This window comes from Mustela putorius, unplaced genomic scaffold, assembly GCF_011764305.1.
Source record: "Mustela putorius furo isolate JIRA1106 unplaced genomic scaffold, ASM1176430v1.1 tig00003845_pilon_pilon_pilon, whole genome shotgun sequence".
Classification (NCBI taxonomy): Eukaryota; Metazoa; Chordata; class Mammalia; order Carnivora; family Mustelidae; genus Mustela; species Mustela putorius.
The window spans coordinates 94,860,229-94,882,778 of record NW_025421998.1 but is presented as its reverse complement, the minus strand read 5'-3'; the positions used below and the strand labels follow the sequence as shown (position 1 = coordinate 94,882,778).

The following is a 22,550-nucleotide window of genomic DNA, read 5'->3' as shown; positions in this document are numbered from 1 at the left end:
TCTATCTATGCACCCCTTGGAGGTCCATGGGTCACAAGTTAGAGTGACTACTTTAAAAGAGAATATGCAGGGTGCCTGGGTGGCTCAGTGGGTTAAGCCTCTGCCTTCAGCTCAGGTCATGGTCCTGGGATTGAGCCCCACATCGGGCTCTCTGCTCTGTGGGGAGCCTGCTTCCTCCACTCTCTCTGCCTGCCTCTTTGCCTACTTGTGATCTCTCCCTGTGTCAAATAAAAAAAAAAAAAATCTTAAAAAATAAATAAATAAAAGAATATGTTTCATGCTGGAATCCATGGGAGGAAGTTCATATATTCCCAGAAATAGTTGGCCCACATGTGCAATCTCAGATTTGTCAAAAGTGTTCTGATTAAAAAAAAAAAAAGAAAAGAAATACAGGAAAAAAAGAGAGAAAGGAAGAAAGAAAGACATAATCCCCTTCTTTAGACTGATTTACAAACCTAAATTTGACCATAACAGGGAGGTACTTACTATATTGTATTCTACTCCTGTGAATGTGATACAATTTCTATAATCTTCCTTTCCATGTGCTGTCTTCAATATCAGTTACCTTCCTCCTCCTCCTCTTTATTACCATGATGTCTATGTGATTCTTTTATTTCTTCTCCTCCTCCCCCTCCCCCTCCCCCTCCTCCTCCTCCTTCTCCTCCTCCTCCTCCTTCTTCTTCTTTTTAAAATAGGCTCCACACCCAGCATGGAGCCCAACATAGAGCTTGAACTCACAACCCCGACATCAAGACTTGAGCTAAGATCATGAGTCTGATGCTTAACCAACTGAGCCTCCCAGGCCCCTCAGTGTATATGTGATCTTGAGGGCATTATTGGAATAGAAAATGACAGGGATGCAACATGATAGAGATATACTTTCTTGTGTGAAAGAGTGAGACTTAATGTCGGGAACCATGCAATCAGAAATAGCATCTCCAAAATGGAACAGCAAAAAGATCTACACAGCACATACCTTAAAAAATAACCTCTTACAATAGCAAGGGTTTTGAATTCTGAGACACTTCAGATCCCAGTGGATGGTAATATACATACACTCTTCTGGTTGACAGAATTTAGACCATTCTAGTGAATTCAAGATCCTCAGTGCATGCATTGTTAAGCGGCATCCTGTTTCAGAGATAGCTCAAAGGAATAAACAATGAAAAAGTTTATACTGTTAAACCTCTTTTCCCATATTGCAAAAGATTCCATAGTCTTCCATTCTGCCTCTAATGAGGTACTTCTTCATCTGGGATGCTTTATATATTTTCAAAACAAGCACAAAAAGGATAATAATAAAAACATTTATCTAGATGGGGAAAGAGGAAATATGGTAAAGAGAAGAAAGAGGAAACAAGAGCAAACGGGACATTTTCGCCTAAATATTATTCAATTATGTTATTTAATTATGTTAAATAGTATTATAGATTACATATTAAATGTATTTAATTATAACTAAGTATTATTTAGTTATTTAAATTATCTTAAAAGTAAGCAGTCTAAACGATCCATTCAAAAGAAAGAGATTGTTGTTCTGGATACTGAAAGCTAAGAACACTGAACTGATCGGGTAGGAGGACGAGGACAAAGGATGACCCTAGGATGCAGGACCAAGGACCCGAGGAAATGGCCAGGGGAGGAGCAAGAAGAGAGTTCTCCCACCAGACCAGCAGGCTGCAATGCCCCATCTCCATTTCAAGTCCTGTGCTGCAGGGAAAACACTCCCTTTCGTTATTCTTAACTCTTGGCTTATTTCCATCAACTTGTATGTTATGTACCAATAAAGTTGCTTTTAAAAGTGGCATGAGTGTAGTATTCTGGAGGGAGGGGGTTGCTGAGTTTCCCACCAAGTTTCTAGGGCAGAGGCAGCTATGAGAAGCAGTCACAAAACCCTAGGAAGTCTCTGGGTCTGGTTCAAAGAAATGTGCTGTCCCCAGATGGTCAGGGTCTGCATGAAAGACAGGTGACCTGCCCATCATCTTCACTCCCAAAAGTACAGCTTTGCCAGGTGAAAGCATAGCATTGCATATTTTCATAAAGATTGTTACACATCCATCAGATTCATGGGAAAAAAGGCACCCTGGGTCAATCTCTCCTTCTTTCCTTTGCTAGTTATCTTGCAAAGTGGGGAACCTGAACCTCTTTTACACGTTCCTTCCCCTTTCTTGGATTTCTTTCCCTATCAGCTGTTTTAAACATCCCTTTCTGCTCACCTGAAGTCACTGTCTACAAATTCCCCCTTCTGCTTTATGCTCCTCTGCACTGCAGTTCTGTTAGTTCCCACCCCCCTAACACACCACGTATTTCCTGAGCTTCATCCATGATGCGTTTGTGTTCTAAGAAAGTCTAACATTCAGCACTGTGGCTTTGTTACTGGCACACATATACAGAGCTGAGTCCCCTGGTTCAGTAGAATTGATTTCCAGGGTGCAGGGTGAGTTCTTGGGGCATTCAGCTGAAAATTGATTATCGAACCCTTCTATTTTATCAACAATGTCCTTATCCTGTAAGTAAACCAAAAACTTGAACTCTTCTTCCAGCTTTCGATGATACCAAAAAACATAACTATGTCCTTTTATAGGGACGCACTCCATCTTTGCTTTCTGTCCTTTCCCTTTGACCAGGTATCCAGGAGTCTGGGTGACGTTAGGGTCCAGGGAGCCTGTGAAGGGAAGAGACAGAAACTGGAGAAAAAGTCCAGGAGGCAGCCTGATAACGCAGTCACAGGAGACAGTGGTGAAACTGGCATCCAGCAAGTTCATAGCAAAAGCTTACCTGCTCCCCAGGAAAAAAGGGCCATACAGCAGAGAAGTCTGAAGAACATGCTTGGCCCGGAGGGGAAAAAGCGGTGGCAAGTGGCCTTTTCTGTCAGGCTCCCCCGTCCCCATTAGCAACCTCCTTATGACGTGATCACTTGACATTGCTTTCATAGTCACTCTGTGTGTGTGTGAAGAAAACATTTCATAGAATGTGGGAGGCGGGGAGAGTTGGTGTAACCCACCAGGAGCTTCAACCTGCTCTTGTTTTCTTCTTCCCAGATGCTGCTCTTTTGCTGTCTTTTATAAAGTCACTCACACTTCCTTATCCATCTCTTGGCTTTTTCACTTATCAGTCTGTCTTCTCCCCTTCTCCCTTCCATCTTGGGCCATGAATCATACGGCTTGGTGTTTATCAAGCGTCATTTTGCCACACTTAAAAAATCGCAGAGCAGTTGCTTTATGTTAAAAACTGCTGAGCTACACAATTCACTATTTATGACAAAGGCACAATGCATTTGGGGAAACAAGAAAATGACTACTGTTGCCCGAAGCAATCAGCTGAGAAGATGGGTTATGATGGAGAGCGTAAGCCTCGGTGTTATTCTTTCAGACGTCGCTGTCCAAGTATCAATTGTCCTGAGGTTTTTTTTTTTAATTCCCCAGCTTTTTATTATAGTTGTAGTACATATGTATAATCTATGAGTCATAGGTTATTTAATGTTGTATGTCTTTGAAATTTATCTAAAGGGGATCGTTTTGTTCATAATTTTTTTCTGTGAAATTTTTTTTCATGCAACATTATGTCTGTGATCTTAATTCAGGTTGATGCATATGATTTTAGATTATTCATTTTCACTACTATGTAGCCTTTCATCCTATTTATTCACGAAAGCTTATCCGTTCTTGAACCAGTGTTTTTCCCCTAGGTTTTTAATGCTACTACAAACAGTACTGCCTTCTTGTACATTTTCTGCATATCTAGGGGCAATATTTCCTCTATACCTGGGATTGAGAAGTTTGAGCCTAAGGATCTCCATATCAACTTTATATAATGTGGCAAGATGCTTTCTAGATTATTCAGCCAAATAAATTGTCCCATTAGCACTTCATGAGTGTTTTCAAATACCCCACCTCTAAGACCTAAAGAATAGTTAGTATACATTTAATTTTGTCAGGTTAAAATGTATCTCACTGCAGTTTTGGTTTGAATTTTTCTGATTGCTGAGGAGGGTGAACTTAATTTTCATGTTGAGAGTCTACTAGTGTTTTCTACAAACTTTCTACAAATGGCCCTTTGCCCATATTTCTTTTTGCTTGACTAATTATTATTTATTTGTAACAGTTCTTTGTATATTCTAGAAGCCAAACCTTTTGTCAGTAACATGTGTCATTAATATCTCTTTAATCTGTGGCTTGTGTTTTCGTCTCTTTGTGATTTCTTTTTGTTGTTGAATTTGTTAATTTAGTGGAGTTCATTGTTCTTTTATTTTGGGTATGTATTTTTAAAGAATATTTTTATTTATTTATTTGACAGAGAGAGATCACAAGTAGGCAGAGAGGCAGGCAGAGAGAGAGACAGGGAAGCAGGCTCCCTGCTGAGCAGAGAGCCCGATGTGGGGCTCCATCCCAGGACCCTGAGATCATGACCTGAGCCAAAGGCAGAGGCTTTAACCCACCGAGCCACCCAGGGGCCCCAAGGTGTTGCTATTAATAGATTTGTTCTCTACTCCTTTACATCTTATGTTACTATTTATAAATGGTCTCTTTTTAAAAAAATATAGCTTTTAACTGTCGCTAGTATGTGGGAAAAAACTTATTTTTTTATACTTGTTTTGAATTCGGAACACTTAAAACTTATTAGATTTTATTATTACCAATACAATGATTCTTTTTTTAAAAATATTTTGTTTATTCATTTGACAGACAGAGATCACAAGTAGGCAGAGAAGCAGGCAGAGCAAGAGAGGAGGAAACAGGCTCCCTGCTGAGCAGAGAGCCCAATGTAGGGCTCGATCCCAAGACCCTGGGATCATGCATGACCCGAGCTGAAGGCAGAGGCTTCAACCCACTGAGCCACCCAGGAACCCTAATACAATGATTCTTTAGATTCCTTTAGGTCTTTCTTTTTTCCTTAGAGAGAGAGAGAGAGAGGTGAGGGGGTGGTAGAGAGAGAATCTTAAACAGATTCCACACTGGGTGTGGAGCCTGATGCTGGACTTGATCTTGTGACCATGAGATCATGACCTGAGTCAAAATCGAGAGTCATGGTAAGTGCTGTGAAGTGTGTAAACCTGGCGATTCACAGACCTGTACCCCTGGGGCTAATAATACATTATATGTTTATAAAAAAATAAAAGAAAATTAAATCGAGAGTCAGACACTTAACCAACTGAGCCACCCAATCAATTGCCCGAGTCTTCCGTTAAACTCATCATCTGTCGATAACCACCTTTTCCTCTTCCTTTCTCATTCTCACTCTATTTTTCTTGTTCCATTGGCTGGAGATTCAGCACAACATTGAACAGAAATGATGATGACATTTATTCACTTACTTACTAATTATGTGTGCTTTGGACAACTATAAGAACCGGGTATGTGGTATATACTATTGGATCCCACTATTGCAAGGGCCTATCAGCATTCTGAGATATCTGCAAGTCATTCTCCCAGTCAGCAGCTAAATCGCTCACAGGGTAGGTAACCACCTCACAGAGCAAGGAGGGTCTACGCTTGCTCTTTTGCACCAGACGTGTTTTATAGAAAGACCCACATCACCTCCTAGTGGCTAAAGGGACAAATTCACCAGGCTCCCTCTGATCCTGCCATCACCTGCCTTGGAGGTGAGTGGGGGTTGCCAGTCCCACATTGTGAAGGAGTAGCCAGGCACCTTGTATCAGAGCCAGATGGGAAAACAACCGGCTCTCAGTGTGGTATGTGACTCCATATCACAAAGAATTGTTACTCGCATTTGTTACATATTTGCTCAGTTATTAACCTAATATTGTTGGATGGTTTGTCAGTATAATTTGCCTTCTGAACCTTTTCTAGCCACCATTCAAGTGTGTTTCTCAAATTTCTCTCCTGGATTCTCAGCTCTTCTCTTGCTATATCCCATCATTGAGGGATCATATGCTCTTTCATTCTTCCAGTTATGCTGAATGTCTTGACTTTTCAGCTCTCTCTGGTCTCACCTTGTACTCGCCAGTTTCTTCCCTCTTTGCTCACACCACCTTATGAACTACCCCTTTCATTAAACACACCAATTTCTTTCCTGCCTGAGAAATGCTGCACTGGATCTTTGGGCCATGCCGGTTGGTTAATTATCGCCAGTCCCACATAATGAACTCCCGCTCGTCTTTAAGATGTCATCTTAAACATGACTTCCTCTAAGAACCTGCTCTCTGTTAGGTCTCCCTGTGTCATAGGCAGAGGCAGCTGCCTCTACACCATACCCAGCGCACACAATACCCGACGAGTGGGACAACATCAGGCTATCCATGTAGCCTGACGGACACAAGGGCAGAGACCATTTTTCCCCATGACTTTGAAACTTTAACAGAGACCTAGAGAACAAGGTTGTGGTTGCTGAGGCCTTTTTTTGGGGCTGTCTTTCAGAAAGAAGATGTATGAGCTCCCGTTGCTTAGGAACACAGGGCTAAGGTTTCTGTTCTCATTAAACTGGTCAATTGTCTCTCTTCTCATCCATCTGAGCTCATCCGGCATCCAGGCAACCAATTCCCTTTAATATGCAAGATAGTGTTTTAGAGGCCTTTTCCTCCTGTATCAGATTTACTTGTTTTGAACTTATTTTTTAACAGCTTTATTGAGATACAACTGATGGATGAAATCTGCACATATTTGATGTATAGAGTTTAATGAGTTACAGAGTTTAATGAGTTCGGAGACAGGCACACACCCATGAAACCATCACCACAGTCAAACTAATAGCATACTTCTCGCCTCCAAAAATTTTCTTCTGTTCCTTCATTTTGTTTTTTGGTTTTGTGGCAGGGACACTTAACATGAGACCTATCTTCTTCTTCTTCTTCTTTTTTTTTTTTTTTAAGATTTTATTTATTTATTTGACAGACAGAGATCACAGGTAGGCAGAGAGGCAGCCAAAGAGAGAGGAAGGGAAGCAGGCTGAGCAGAGAGCCCGATGTGAGGCTCGATCCCAGGACCCTGGGATCATGACCTGAGCCAAAGGCAGAGGCTTTAACCCACTGAGCCACCCAGGCGCCCCATGAGACCTATCTTCTTAACAAAATCTGAAGTGCACAGTACAGTATTGTTAACTGTTGCTACCACGCTGTGCCACTCTGATGTTTGGCAGATCTCAAGCAAGTCTTTATCTTGCATAACTGAACCTTATGTCAGTCCAAGTCCCCACTTCCTTCTTCTCATAGACCTTGGCAGTCACCATTTTACTTTCTGCTTCTATGACTTTGACTCCTTTGGCTACTTCATGGAACTGGGATCGTGTTTAATTTGTGTCTCTCTGACTGGCTTATTTCACTTAGCATGTTCTCCGGCTTCATCCATGTTGTTGCAAATGGCAAGATTTCCTATAATAGTGTCCTATCATATGTATACACCACATTTTCTTTATCCATTTACCTACTGATGTTCATTTGAGTTGCTTCCATATTTGGGCTGTTATGAATAATACTGCAACAAACAGGGGAGTGCAGATATCTCTTCAAGATCCTGATTTCAATTCTTTTAGACATATACCCAGAAGTGGGATTGCTGGGTGGTAGTTCTATTTTTTATTTGTTTTTTATTTTTTTGTGGAACCTCCATATTGTTTTCCATAGCAGTTACACCACCCATTGTGTACAAGGGTTCCAATTTCTTTGCATCCTTCCCAATATATATCTTTTGTTTCTTTAATAATAGTCTTGTGAAGTGATAGCTTATTTTGGTTTTGATTTGCATTTCCTGATGATGTGTGGTCTCAAGCACATTTCCATATAACTGTTGTCCATTTACATGTCTTCTTTCCATGAAATGTTTATTCAAATCCTTTGGTAATTTTTAAATTAGGTTATTATTTCTACTTGCTATTGAGTTGTGGGAGTTTCTTATGTATTTTTAGATATTAACATCTTATCAGGTATGTGGTTTGCAAATACTTTCTCCAATTCCATACAAAGCTACAATAATTAAAGAGTATGGTACTGGCATAAAAACAGACATATAGACCAGTGGAACAGAATAGAGAACCCAGAAATAAACCCAGGTATACATGGTTAACTGACCTTCCAGAAGGGTGCCTCAAAGGGAGGACCAGTCTCTCCAATAAATGGTGTTGGGAAAACTGGATAGTCACATGCAAATGAATGAAAATGGACACCATCTTGTGCCATTCATGAAACTCAACTTAAAATTAATCAAAACTTAAACTTAAAAAGACCTGAAACAATAAAGCACTGATAGCAAAAACAAAAATAAACAAGTGGGAATACATCAGAATAAAATGTTTGCTTTCCTTTTAAATGGTGAATTGGAAGTTTTATGCCACTAAGAAACTTAAAACTGCCTAAGAGATTTCCTACTGACCTTTCAGCTTCTACCGAAGACATAGTAACATTCACTTGTAGCTTCTCCTGGCTTCAGCCCTCTGCTTGTAAGAGGGAATATTTCAAAAGCCTGAGCCATCTCTACCTCCACCTCTTTGAGGGTAGTGAACCTAGAGGGTTTACTCACAATCAAGTACCTGTTTCAAAGGTAGATGTTACTTTGATTGTTTTCGTAACATTTCTGGAGCAAGGAAAAATGACAAAGATGGCATCTAAGCATAATTCCATTAGTTATTCGAAGTGGTTTTATTTTATGACTCTGTTCTTTCATGGGACTACAAATCATTTCCTCAAAAAATAATTTGGATTGAGATCTTTCAAAGGATCTTGTAAAACATTTTTTGTCCTATATTTTGTTATAAGGAGAAAATAACATCTCTGGTTAGAAGGACACATGGATTTTGATATAAGGTATTTAGGAATGATACTCAATGTTTTTTTTCTTATATCTTTTCTTTTATTATTATTATTTTTTAAAAAGATTTTTATTTATTTATTTGACAGACAGATCACAAGTAGGCAGAGAGGCAGGCAGAGAGAGAGGTAGAGCAGGATCCCCGTGGAGCAGACAGCCCGATGCGGGGCTCGTGGGATCATGACCTGAGCCGAAGGCAGACGCTTTTACCCACTGAGCCACCTAGGTGCCTCTCTTACACCTTTTCTTAAAAGGAGGATAATCATTAAATACATAATATCAGGGGCTTCAAATTCTCAAGGGAATATTTGATCAAGAGTCACCTAAATTAGCCAAAATCCATTTTTGTTAGAGAAAACTAAAGAAACTTAATTGATTTTGAAAAACAGTACCAGAGAGTCGAGGCACTCAGATTTTAGAGAGTATTTTAAATTGACTGTTGGTCAGTCCGAAGTAGTCAGATGGCTTTCCATATTCTAGGATGGAAAAGCTTCTGCAGGGGTAGGAGGTTGTGATGGCACCAAGCCAATGCTCACCATGGACGCCTGAGTTAGGGTAGGTACCATGGCAACTGGGTTGAGACTCCTGTAAGCTAGTCCTGAAAATTCCTTTTGTGCAACACTGAATTACAGTTCCAGCAGACTCCCGGCCTTTGCAGATCTCTCCCGTGTGAGGGAAGCAATGACACGCAGAATGGGCGTATCCAAGCATAGAGGGGACTTAAAGGACCTGACTTCCTAGGAACCTGTGGAATTCTCCCCATGGTGTGTGTTGGGCAGTCAGGAAAAAAACTAGAATTCATCATTTATCATGATATTTTCATGTCAGTTTGCCACTTCCTAGGGCCCCCTCCATTCCCATCTTGCTGGTTCTCAAACACTCTACCTCTTCCACACTCTGTATTCAGATGTTCTCTCTCTCTCTCTCTCTCTCTCACACACACACACACACACACACACACAGATGTCTCAGTCTGTGGTTTTTCTCTCCGCACACCTCCCTCCACGGGGCTCCGAGGGTTGGGTGAGGTGGGGCCGAGGGGGCCGTTTCCAGGTTCTTGTCTGGGTCTCCGACCCGAGCCCAGCGCTGTGTAGGCCCCGCAGAGGTAGAGGCTGCTGTCCGCAGGACTCGCACTCGTCACCGTCAGAGAGAAAAATATGAGGTTTGGATGGCTAATAGGAAACTTGGCCTTGGGGAAATCTGGCTCGTGCGTGGCGCTGGAGCCCACGTTCGAAGTCGCCATCAGCGTGAGGCCCTGCTTCGGGAGCTGACGGTACCCAAACACCGTCTGGACCTGCAAGTCCACGGCTCGGCACTCGATCTGCACGGAGGCGCCGCTCTTGCAGATCACCGCGCTTGGATCCTGGGAGACCCGAGCACCCAGCCCGGAGCCTGCGGAAACAGAGGTCAAGGCGGTGACCGAGGCCAGAGGACCCCTCGGACGCCACCCCAGGAGGACAACTCACAGCCACACGCCCTTGCCTTCCGCCCAGCTCCCAGGGGTCCCTGCTGCTGCGTGACCTCTCCCTGCTAGATGCCCTCCGGCCGTAACGCCGCATCACCCTACCCTTCGGACCTCCAGAGAGAGTGCACGTCCCTCATTGTGGGCAGCACAAAAAAATCCACAGTCTCCGGCCCCCACTCCACCCATGCCAATGCACACACACACACACGCCCCAACTCCTCAGATAACACGGTCCATACTGGGCCCCAGGAGCAGCAGGAGCAGCAGCATGTCAGGTGTTGGCCTCCTGCCGCGCCTCGCTTAGGATCCCGCTCTTCCTTCTGCCCTTCTGCGCCCCTGGAGGACCAACCACCGCTTACATAATCCTGACGGTGCTCCCGACCGGCCCCTGGTGGTGATTTTTTTGGCCCGTGGTGCGTGAACCATCGCTGTTCATCAAAGAGCCACAGATACAGAACCAAAAAGGGCCTCGGAGGTTCTAATTCTAGTCTTAACCCTATAGAACATGCACTAAGACCCAGATCATTGAAATTATTTAAACAAGTTTCTTAGCTTTATTCAAGAAAAAGGTTATATGTTTGTGTAGCCAATGGAATTATAGCCAGTCCTTTACTTCTGTAAGGTGTATCAGAGTAACTGAGACAAGTTATGAGTTGGGAGCATGTGGAACCTAAGAAATCCTAGGCTCTAAGTTCAATGTTGTGTCTTCATACTGATAAAGACGATGTCTCATCTTCTAAATGAAATATGTATTTCGCGACGATCTCATGCCAGTCTTCCTCATCTTAATGGACTTAATACGAAGCATAGCTATTTATCGTAGTCTGTATATATCTGCGTGAGTCACTGTGGAAGCTAGGAGCTCTTTCACCAAGATGCAGGTCATAAGCCAAGTATTGTCCAGTGGCAATAGGTTCTAGGAGATTTGGGGGATTATTTAACTTTGAACATGCTGGAATATTTATTTAAATGGCTCACGCTCAGAAATGTATAGCAGTTTCAAAGAGGCTGAAGAGTTTTCTCCAAAGCATTATACTTCATTTTTATAACAACCTCCCTGTTGTGCTTCATTCGTATTTAGTTCTTTATGTCTGGAGTGAGTAATGGAGCAAGGTGAGATTGGACCTGATCCATCAAATTATGTTTGTACTACAGTGACATAGATTTTTATCATAGCAAATATAATATTGTGTACTAAATATTACCATATGCACAATACAGATATGTGTATCCAAGGGCATCTGATATGTTCCTGTGACTGTATTTTTTTCATGGTGGGGGAAAACCACGTTATGACAAGGTCACTTCCTACCACAACTCTATTTTTCCTCTGCCAAGAGTAGGTGAATGTGCCTGCAACATATTACTTCTCCACAATATGATGATGTATATGGGATGAAGTGTCCGGCAGTTCCTGGATCAGAAGAAAATCTTTCTACTTTTTCTGTGGACAACCAGCCATTTTATGTACACACACACACACACACACACATATTATATATCCACCTACAGTGTTTCATATTCATTGTCAACTTAACTAAGGAAGATTACATTTCTTAGAACTTTCTTTGTGGTATAGCTCTCGATTAGAATTGATCTCAAGAAAAATTTTGCACATGAAGCAGGTGTCATTCTGCTCTGAAGTCATCATTGGTCTAAGGAGGTGAAGGATGAGATCAGTAGCACCAATTTATCATATAATAGTAGCTACTCCTCAGAGATGGCGCCCGGATGAACCACCATACTTCCTAGCATTCACAGTCCTACAAGGATCGAGGCTGACTTGATTGTGATGGAAGGGGCACTGTATGATTTTCATACGTGGCCTTGTACATTCCAGTTGGGTCTCTTGAATGCTCACTCTTGGGGAAGCCAGCCAGTATGTAATAATTTGAACTACCCTGAGGCCACCATGCTGTGAGGAAACCCACCTAACCACATGGAAGGGTTATGTGGAGAAGGAAATGCAGGTCACCCCAGGTGAGGCATCAGATACGTGTATAAAGAAGTCACCTTGGATGTCCAGCCCAGTTGAGCCTTCAGATATCTGCAGGTTTGGCGACTATCTGTCTGTCATTACATGAGAGACCCCAAGCAGGAACTGCCTACTAACTGCCCATTCAAACCACAGAACCACGAGAGAGAATACATTTTTATTTTTAGTCATTGTATTTTGGGATGGTGGTGGTGGTAGCTGTTTTTCTAAGATTTTAAAGGGAAATATAAAATACACATAATAGACCACACAAATCTTAAGTGTACAGCTGAACGAATTTTCACAAATGAATGCACTTAGGCAGGTAACCAACACCCAGATCAAGACAAAGGACATTATCAGAACACCAGAAACCTCTCTCCTACTCCCTCCAAGTAAATTAAAAATACTTGCACATGCAGTCACTGCTCTAACTTCATACAGTATGTCCCCTTGTGTCTGGCTTCTCTATTCAACAACACATCTAAGGGATTCACCCATAGTTTTGCAAATAGTATTTGATTTTTTGCTATATTTTATTTTATTATATAAATATAACGCTATTTGTCTATTGCATTGTTGATGGACATTTGGCATTTTCCCTTTTGAGGTCATCATGAATAAAGTTGTTTTGAGATTATTTTTCTCACACATCTTTTTCTATTTCCTCAGAATCCTGGAATATTCCCTGAGTTTGCATACGATTAGCAAATTGGTTTTCTGACTTGTCTAATTTACTACTGATTGCTTCCAGTGTAATTTTGAATTCAGAAATTATTTTTACCGTAGCCAAGAAATATTATAGCTCTTTGACAATATATTTCTATAAATTGCTTTTCCTCATTAATAGCTAGAATGGCTCCTCAAAGCTTGCTAAGGGAAGATTTGGTGGTATTTTGACTTTTTGTACTTTCATTTCATACAATTACTTTTTATAACTTGGTCATGAGAAGGGAGGTTATTATGAATTTCACAGCTAAAAAGTCCTTCCTAATATTAAGGCCACTCTGAAAAAGTAAATGACTCAATATTTTTAGAATAGATGTTTAAAAAATCATGTAAAGTCCATTTTCTTTGTTTTTAAATTCGTCAACCGAAAGGAGGAAATCTGTATCCCTTCAAGTTATGTCCAAGATAATAAAGAAAAATAAAATTGTCTGTCTCTTACTGTGCTTCCTTAATTTCCTCTCTCTCCCCAGACGGATAGCCTCACCCCATCCCATCTCCTCTGGAATATGGCTTGTACCCAGGGAGCAGAAAACTCTTGGGGGCTGTGTCTCCCATTGGCCCATGACTATTGGCTGGCTTAGGAAACGATTGATCTGTAGGTATCAATGAACATGGTCTGGACAAAGTAAAGCATCTTAGATCCATCCCATTCCTAATGGGTTCTTTACTATTGTCAGATGACACTGGTGGCAGTGAGGGCTAGTGCTCATCATACCACATTTCAGGGCTGTAAATCCTATTCGTAGATTAGTGTCTCTTGCCCATTTCTGTTACTCAGTCCTTTGGTCTCTGTGTGAGTCAAGTTTCCATGCAATACAAGGGAGAAGAAATCCAAAGCTAACAATTTGGAAAGGAATCCAAATAAAATGCAGGAAGCCTGGGCTTATATGTAATGGTTGGGGACTCCCCGTATTTTCCCAGGAATTGTTTGTCCTGGGAAACACAGGGTCATACAGGAGAATAGGCTGAGATTCTTAAATGCTTCCAAGAATATTTAAGAATATATTTAATTCAGCATTTTTATGTGTATGCAGTGGGAGAGAGAGTCTGAATAATATAGACAGTCATTCATTTCTGCAAATACATATTTTCAAACAAATGAAATCCCAAGAATTAACACCACTTGCCTTAATTTGATAGATGAGTGTCAGACCACAGAGGGAGAAACCATACAGAAAAATGAGCATTTGTAAAATAATACTGATCCCTTGTCTGCTGAAGAATCAGGCAAATGTTTCTCTCAAGCCCAACTCTCCCTCTAAAGCACCAAGCAATCCTACGGAGTGTTCCTTTTCTTTTCTTTCAGTTGTTATTTATTTAGTTTTAGTAATCTCTACACCCAGCACGGGGCTTGAACTCATGACCCAAGATCAAGAATCCCACACTCTTCTGACTGAGCCAGCCAGGCACTCCCGTACTAGGTATTTCACTGCAGATATCCAAGGAGGGTCCACTAGAACTAGAAACTCAATTAAATTCAATAATCTCGCTCCACTCATTCTTCCAAATCGTCTCCTGTCGCCGTATTCCGGGGATAGAGGTGACCGTCTTCATTCCTGATTTTATCTCATCACTTCTTCCTGCCAGTTCCTTAAGCTGCATCACTGCTTGTCCACCTGGTGAAATCTCATGCATTATTTGACTTTCATCTCGTGCTTTTGCCTTCTCGTTGAAGCCTCTCCTGATGCCACCAGACAGAACCAGCCACCGTATTTCCTATGGCCGGTTAACATCTCTCATCAAAGCACACATTAATAGGAAACCCAATCACCATATTTGTCTTCTACACATTTTTCTTCCTCCTTGGCTTTTATTATTCTGAAGAAAGGGATCATTTTTTGTTCATTTTGGTTTTCCAGTATTTGGTAAGAAGAGCTAGGATGTAAAATTACTCTTTTCCTTTGTCTGTTCTCTTTCCTCCTCCTCCACCCCCCCCTCCTCCTACACCCCCCTCCACCCCCTCCTCCTACACCCTCTCCTCTTTCTTCACTCCCTCCCTCCCCCTCCTCCATCCCTTCATTCTCCTCCTCTTCTTTCTCTCTCTCTCTCTGTCTCTCCCTCTCTCTGATGTAGATAGTTATAGATATAGATGTAATTCTTAAAACCAGCGTAGTGGATCGCCAAGGTGTTGTGTCATTCCACAAAGCACGTTGATGGCAGCCGCTGCTTCAGGGGTCTGGTTGAGGTGGAGGAAAGCAGGCAGATCGGGGCCCTGAACACAGCAAAACCCTGCCACCTCGTGGGGAAGCAGGGCTCAAGACACATTTCTGCATGGAGGGGACGTGGCTGTGCTTCACTGTGTCTCTACTGCTGGCACAGAGATATAGAGCAGTGTGGTTCTTTCGTGTCGACGTCACAGCGAGAGAGAAGATTGTCTTCTTCCCCCGAGAGCCAAAGTAGCCTTCAGGTATGTCGCCTCTCTGAACATCATCTTTTAGCGGCGAGTAGTAGATCAGTCTCGGCCCTTGCCCTGGGTCCTGTCGGTACCAGTACATATAGTCATGATTAAAATCCTGTTCACATTTCAGAGTCACCTCTCGTCCTTCTTCTCTGAGCAAGTATTTCGGAGTCTGGGTAATTCCACCATCTGTTGTGCCTATAGAAGAAAGAGAGGGTCTAGAAAAACAGCCTGGGAAGGTGCTGACTGCTTATGTCATGGGGGCAAGGCTTAGATCTGGAGCTTTGCACCCTTCGGACAGGATATTTGCTCCCCAACCCCAGGACTCACCTGCTCTGAGGAGACAAAGAGCCACACAGCAAATCACCTGATTACCCATAATGGTAAGGGGGTTCCTTGCAGCTCTAAGCACTTTCTGGAAGACAAATAAGAAAAGAAACTTAGCTCTGGGGATCCCCTGGCTTAATAGGCAGATTGTCCAAAAGATGGAATGGATAGTTGGAAAGGATCCCAGCGGTACCCCAGACGGGCTCCTTAACTTTGGGGATGAGGAGACGGACAGAAGAGCTGGAGCACTTGGACACTCTTGGGCCTCCCTTTCCAAACTGCCTCCCCCTGGGCTGAGTGGGTGGGGAGTTTCAGGCCAGAGTCTCTCTCTGATTGGCCACTGCTTCGACCTTCTCAGTTACTGTATGGTTCCCTTACTCTGGGGCCGCCTATAGACACGGATCCTACAAGAACCTAGAATCCATCTTCAGTCCCATCGCTGGGGTACATAGCTCCCCACTCTCATCCATCCTGCGTGCAGGCCAAGCTCTGGCTTTCACTGAACCCCTTCTCCCCTACTGGTTTGGCTTCTCTCTGTCATTTCCATTCACTTTCACGTCCCCATGACTTTCTTCAACTCCCTCCCTAATTTTCCATTTGAGTTTATTCTAACTTGGGTATCTTTTCAGTTATTCTCCATTTCTTAGATAATTTTGTCTTTTTCTTTCATTTCTTCACAGAGTTTAATCAACTTTTCCCTTCCTTTGTCTCTTCACTTATGGTTACAGATGGGTTTTCCTATCGCTACCTGCTTGCTTGAGTGTTTTTAATTCCCTCTGGAGTATCGACATATTTTCTTCTGACTCCTGATCATTTTGGTGGGAGGGAGTCTGTGAAAGGCGTGTCGGTGGGATTCTCTCTGTTCTATAGATTTTCCTTTCCTCTTGCTCCTTTCTGTGATGTCGGGTGTTTCACACACTGCCCAGCTTCAAGGCATCCTTTCCCTCTGTTCTGGCAAGGCCCGGGTTGGGTTGGTTGGTTTGGTACCATGGGTTGGTTGGTGTTCATGGTGGGGGTAGGGAAAGTCCCCTCAGTTGGTGACTCCTTTTTTGTTTTGCAGGAAAACTCCAAGTTCTCTTAGAAACTTTTTCTTCTTTTTTCCCTTCATTACCATATTGCCAAAGAAACATTTTTCTTTTCTTTTTTTTTTTTTTCCCCTCCCTCAGAAGCTGTACTTTTGGAAGACCACACTTTACATCATGTGCCTGGTGCTTCACATGGGGTGTGCTCTCGAAGCTTCCTGCAGTCCTGCTCAGGGTGTCTCCTCACTTCTCTGCTGGCTCCCAGCCATTATCGTCCTCCATCCTACATGGGAAGGGAGGAACTGGAGCATGTGGAATAATTTCAGAAAAACAAAAGGCAGAAACAGGAACCACAGTGCAGTGACATGGTTTATACTCCATCCTGGTGAGGGGCAACACTTTTCTGTAGGTTCCCAATGTTTGTCGAGTGATGAGAATTTAAAAAAAAAATTCACTGAGAAACAAAACCTTAAAGCGATATGCTTCTTTTTTTTTCCTTAAAGATTTTATTTATTTATTTGTTTGTTTGTTTGTTTATTTGAGAGAGAGATCACAAATAGGCAGAGAGGCAGGCAGAGAGAGAGGAGGAAGCAGGCTTTCTGCTGAGCAGAGAGCCTGATGTAGGGCTCGATCCCAGGACCCTGAGATCATGATCTGAGCAGAAGGCAGAGGCTTAAACCACTGAGCTACCAGGGCACCCAATATGTTTCTTCTCTTTCTTTCTTTCTAAGTAGACTCCACACACAGAGTGGAGTGGTATGCGGGGCTTGATCTCAGGGTCATGAGATCAAGCCCTGAGCTGAGATCAAAGAGTTGGGTGCTCAACTGATTGAGCCACCCAGGTGCCCCCAGGTGATATGTTTCTTATTAAATATATTTTGGGATCTCATCTTTCTCCTAAATTCCAGACAAATCTATCCAGCTCATTGCTACCACCTCCAGGGATCCTACAGCAGAGTTCTTCATCCTGGCATCCGTACTTGCCTGCAGAGGCATGGGGTAAGGGACAAAGCCAGGATTATTCCGGAAAGAATAAGAGGCAGTGCAGCTTGGTATAAAAAACACAAGTATTCGAGCCAGGCAAACCTGGGTTTGTATTCTCTTTCTCTCTCTCTCTGAGTTTGAGAAAAGAAAGTGAACTCCTGGAACCGTATTTGCTTTTGCTCATGTCAAAAATGAAGAAAATATTTCCTTTGCTTGATTGTCGTAAATGATTAAATGACATTCTACATTGAAAGTAGTAATAGAAAATGAAACAAGATGGAATCGGGGAGGGAGACAAACCATAAGAGACTCTTAATGTCACAAAACAAACTGAGGGGGTCCAGGGGGAGGGGGGTAGGGAGAGGGGGTGGGGTTATGGACATTGGGGAGGGTATGTGCTATGGTGAGTGCTGTGAAGTGTGTAAACCCAGTGATTCACAGACCTGTACCCTGGGGCTAATAATACATTCTATGTTTATAAAAAAATTAAAAAATAAAAATAGAATAAAATAGTTTTTTAAAAAAGAAAGTAGCAATAAAGAACTTGAAATAAGTGAAAAAAAGAGAATTCTCTTCAATAAATATTTAACCTGACGAATGATGTCCTTCCTGTTTTAAAACCCTTTACCTTTTTCTGGTGACAGTCTGAGTTCCTGAGTGTGGGCTGGGGTGTTCCATGAAACTCTACAGCCCTCCCTTATTTCCATGCTCACCCTGCAAATGCTTTCCAGCTATTTTTTTTGCCAATCATACATGCCCCCTCCCATCCCCCAGCCCATGCCGTTTCTGAGGTGGAGCCTGGAGGACGTTTGTGCATTGGGAGGGTGAGACTCTGTGCTGATGTGGATAAGGAGCTGGCACAGAAGTACACCGCAGAGTCTCCCAACTCTGCCGGCTGGATCTTTAAGATGCTCTGTCCCTCTTCGGAAATATTAGTAGAAAAGCGTTCTTTTGACATTCCTGAGTCATCTACGGTATGTGCATTCTGGAGGTAAACCATGAATTTCAGGCTTTCCCCCTGGGGCTGCTGATACCAGTAAAAGTAAACATGTCCTTTCTCAGGGCTGCATTTCAGTGTTGCCTCTTGTCCCGTCCTTATCACCAAGTGTCTCGGGTTCTGGGTGACGCCAGCATTCATGAGACCTCAGAGGAGAAGAGATTATGTGAGACAGAGTCATAATGGGAGAGGGAAGGAGTGCCTTACAGTGCAGCAGCCAAGGTGAGCTCAAATATCTTTTCATGTAAAAATTCATGTAAATTCATATTCACGTAAAAATTTACACGAATTTTGCTTTCACTCCATGATGCAATTATTTATTCTCATTTAAGTGTCAATGCCTTCCAGAAAATCACTGGGCAACCTGAAGGTCCAGGGCCTGAGACTCAGCTCTAGAACACAGACAAAGCCCAGTGATAATGATCTGTTAGCCCAGCACTCACCTGCTCCCAGGAGCCAGATGACCACCCAGCAGAGGACTCTGGTGCCCATGGCAGAGACGGCATGAAGAGGACCCAGAGGCAGGGCCCAGGAGGGGAGCTCATGGCAGTAGCTCAGGGAGCTAGACCTCAAAGCCGTCTCCTCTGAGGCGGGTCTTCCTGTGAGGTCACATTTCCAGGGGGTGCTGTTGTCTCTAGGCCTCATCTCGTACATCCATCAAATGCGCATCTTTTTTTCTTTCCTGTAAACATATTCTGATCCCGTATATATTACCACAGGGACGGTGCTGTGCAGCTCTGCGGAGCCACAAATACCTTCATGATGTGTCCTGGCTTTCTGAAATATTAATTTTTCCCATTCTCTTCTCTACTTCTTCTCATCTTTTGTTCTTTTATTTTCCTTACATTGGCTCAGATTATCTTCCCATTTTCTGTTGCTGGATAGAGGCAGTGACCAGGTGTGATGTCTAGGTACATACAATGAGAAATAGGGTAGTGGAAACCAGGGTTGCTGGTGAAAAAATTAGAGACGGGGAATGATTTGATTCTGTTTCCTTCTTCTTTCGTCCTCCTCAGCTAAGCAACAGATTCAAGCATCTTGAGGGAAACTTATTTTATAGCTTATAACTCACTTTGTTCACCTTTTAGTTATTCTTTTTTTTTTAATGATTTATTTATTTATTTTTCAGAGAGAGAAAGAGAGAGAGAATACAAGCAGGGAGAGCTCCAGAGGGAGAGAGAGAAGCAGACCTCCCACTGCCCACTGAGCAGGAAGCCTGACATGGGGCTCGATCCCAGGACCCTGGGATCATGACTTGAGCCAAAGGCAGACGCTTAACCGACTGAGCCACCCAGGCGCCCCCACCTTTTGTTATTTTACCTGAATTTTCGATCTAAGTAATTCAAAGAAAAATAATAATTATTATTGTTTGAATAATAATTTTTAAAAAGCCATTAGAAAAACTGCAAACTCCCCTTCTCATCTTGCATCCTCAATTTTTATTTATCTGTCTGCACTACTTTATTTTTTTGTTTCTTTTAGAGATTGAGAGAGAGAAAGAGAGAGAGAGTGAGAAAGCTCATGCACGCCTGCATAAGTGACTGGGGAAGGGGCAGAGGGAGAGGAAGGAGGAGAGAGAGAATCCCAAGCAGGTTCCATGCTCGACGCAGAGCCTGATGCAGGGCCTCATCCATGACCCTGAGGTCATGACCTGAGTTGATAGCAAGAGTCGGATGCTTAACCAGCTGAGTCACCCCGGTGCCCCTGCACTGTTCTCTTTAATCATGGATGGGATACCTGTATTTGAGGGCTCTCCCTTCCTTCCATTCTCTTTCTTTCCTAACCCGTAGTGTTGAATAAAAATTTTGTGAAAGCCTCCTTTGCTCTAGGCATAGTGAAAGGAAGATACAAGGGAGAGTAAGACACAGTCTCACCATATTAGAATTTACAGAGTCCCTGGGACATGTAATCTGAATACCAAGATACTCCAGCCTTTGAGTAATAAAAAAGATCATGTTAATTTTTAGTGTCCAAATAACAGTGGCTCATGGCCTCTCTCTCTCTCTCTCTCTCTCTTAAAAGATTTTATTTATTTATTTGACAGAGAGAGAGAGATCACAAGTAGGCAGAGAGGCAGGCAGAGAGAGGGAGAAGCAGACTCCCCCTGAGCAGAGCACCCGATGCGGGATTCCATCCCAGCACCCTGAGATCATGACCTGAACCAAAGACAGAGGCTTAAGCCACTGAGCCATGCAGGTGCTCCTGGCCTTCTCTTATTAATAGCAGGATCCCAAGGCCTGTCTGAAAGGGTCTTTATTATTTTGGCAAGTGTTTAGCAGGCTCCCAGAATGTACACTTGAAGCTGCCATCACCACTTAGAATCATCTCAGTTATTTCTCTTAGAGATACTCTAGCTGTTCACCAGTGCTGCTGATGAAGGTGCCTATCACCGAGCCCCCATGCCCAGCCCACAGGGACTCTGCCTGGATGCTGTTAGACACACAAATCCTCAGGCTGCTAGGGCTGTGCTCGAGTTTGCACAGGTGGGGGGAATGAGATGTCTCCTCCTTGTCGCTGAGGTAGCCTTGTTACTTTACCCAAAGCGAACTCTGTTTGCTCAAACCCAGTAGAAGGGGTTAGATAAGGAGCAGGTGCCTTACTGTTCCTTTTACTCTGCCCTGCTTATTACTCCGTGTTCCAAACCAAACCTTTTCCCTCTGGTCTTAGCTACTGATCAGCTATCGTGATGACCGGCCGTAGAGGCAAGCAATGAATTGTGTGCTTGAATGGCAAGAGTTAAGATGCAGATGTCCTGAAGACTGACGGTGAGGATCTGGTCTATGCTGCTAGTGCCAACACTCTAAGCTGGCAGTTCAAAAGGCAGTGGGACGATTCCTATAATGTACATAATTACCCTTGCTACCTGGAACTTAGCTGGTCCAACTTCCATTTTCAGACCTTCAAATGTGGCTCTTCTCACAAAACTATAGGTATCTTCCCTCCACTTTGAGCACACAAAGGCTAAAGAGTTCTGAAGCCTTTGAATAAAGCCCCACCATTCCCCTCATCCCTTCTAATTTAAAGCCCCTGTCACAAGTCCCCATCCTTCAACTGAGGAAACACTTCTCAGCACGGGTAAAAATTGTCTAAGCTACAAACAGATCAATACTAAAAATTAATTTGGGAAATACTGAGTAAATTTAGGAGATAAGCAGATTAGAAAATATTTTGTTTCACTTGTCTGTCACCAACCAAGTAAGTTATTGACTTACACACTTCATCACACACTTTTGGATTTCCTTTCCACTATTTATTAGCATTATAAACTTCAAAGTAGGCTAAGTCACTAGATCTTGATGGTTTTCACACCACAGAAAGAAATAATGGTTATGTGATAGAAGTCTTACGTAATACAACAGTGGTGATCATGATGTGATGTACAGATGTATCAAATCAAAATAATTCACATCTAAGCTTAAGTGTTGCATGTCAATTACATCCCAATATAAAAACAATTTTATTGAGGTATAACTGACATAGAAACAACCTGCACACATTTAAAAAGTTCTGATGGATGTATGCAAACACCACAGTTGAGATATGTGATGTATGATGTATATTGATATTGAGATATACAATGTATGTATGCAAACACGGAGGCATTTCCACAGTTGAGATAGTGACTGTATCCATCACCCCCAAAAGTTTCTTTCTGTCCAGTTGTAAGACTTCCCTCCCAGCACTTCCCACACCTATCCCATCCCTACCGATCTGCTTTCTGTCAATACGAGTTGCTTGCATTTTCTAGATCCTCTTATAAATGGAACAAAATAGTATGCATTTGCTTGTGTTTTATTTCCAACACTGTATTTTGAGGCTCCTCTATATTATTACATACATCATCATCAGTAACTACGCAGGCCACTTAAAGAGTGCATTTACTGAGAAGTTTAT

The 22,550-nt window shown here is 42.6% G+C and overlaps 2 gene segments (V, D, J or C); both read right to left on the bottom strand.

Annotated features, from left to right (window-relative positions):
- Positions 1-1,944: 1,944 nt before the first annotated feature.
- On the bottom strand, positions 1,945-10,548 carry LOC106004546. The segment is given in 4 exon segments: positions 1,945-1,951; positions 2,593-2,665; positions 9,756-10,151; positions 10,464-10,548. Coding segments are annotated over 4 exon segments (507 nt in total).
- Positions 10,549-15,081: 4,533 nt separating this feature from the next.
- LOC106004547 lies at positions 15,082-19,276 on the bottom strand. The segment is given in 3 exon segments: positions 15,082-15,524; positions 15,657-15,741; positions 19,100-19,276. Coding segments are annotated over 3 exon segments (615 nt in total).
- Between the last annotated feature and the right edge of the window lie 3,274 nt (positions 19,277-22,550).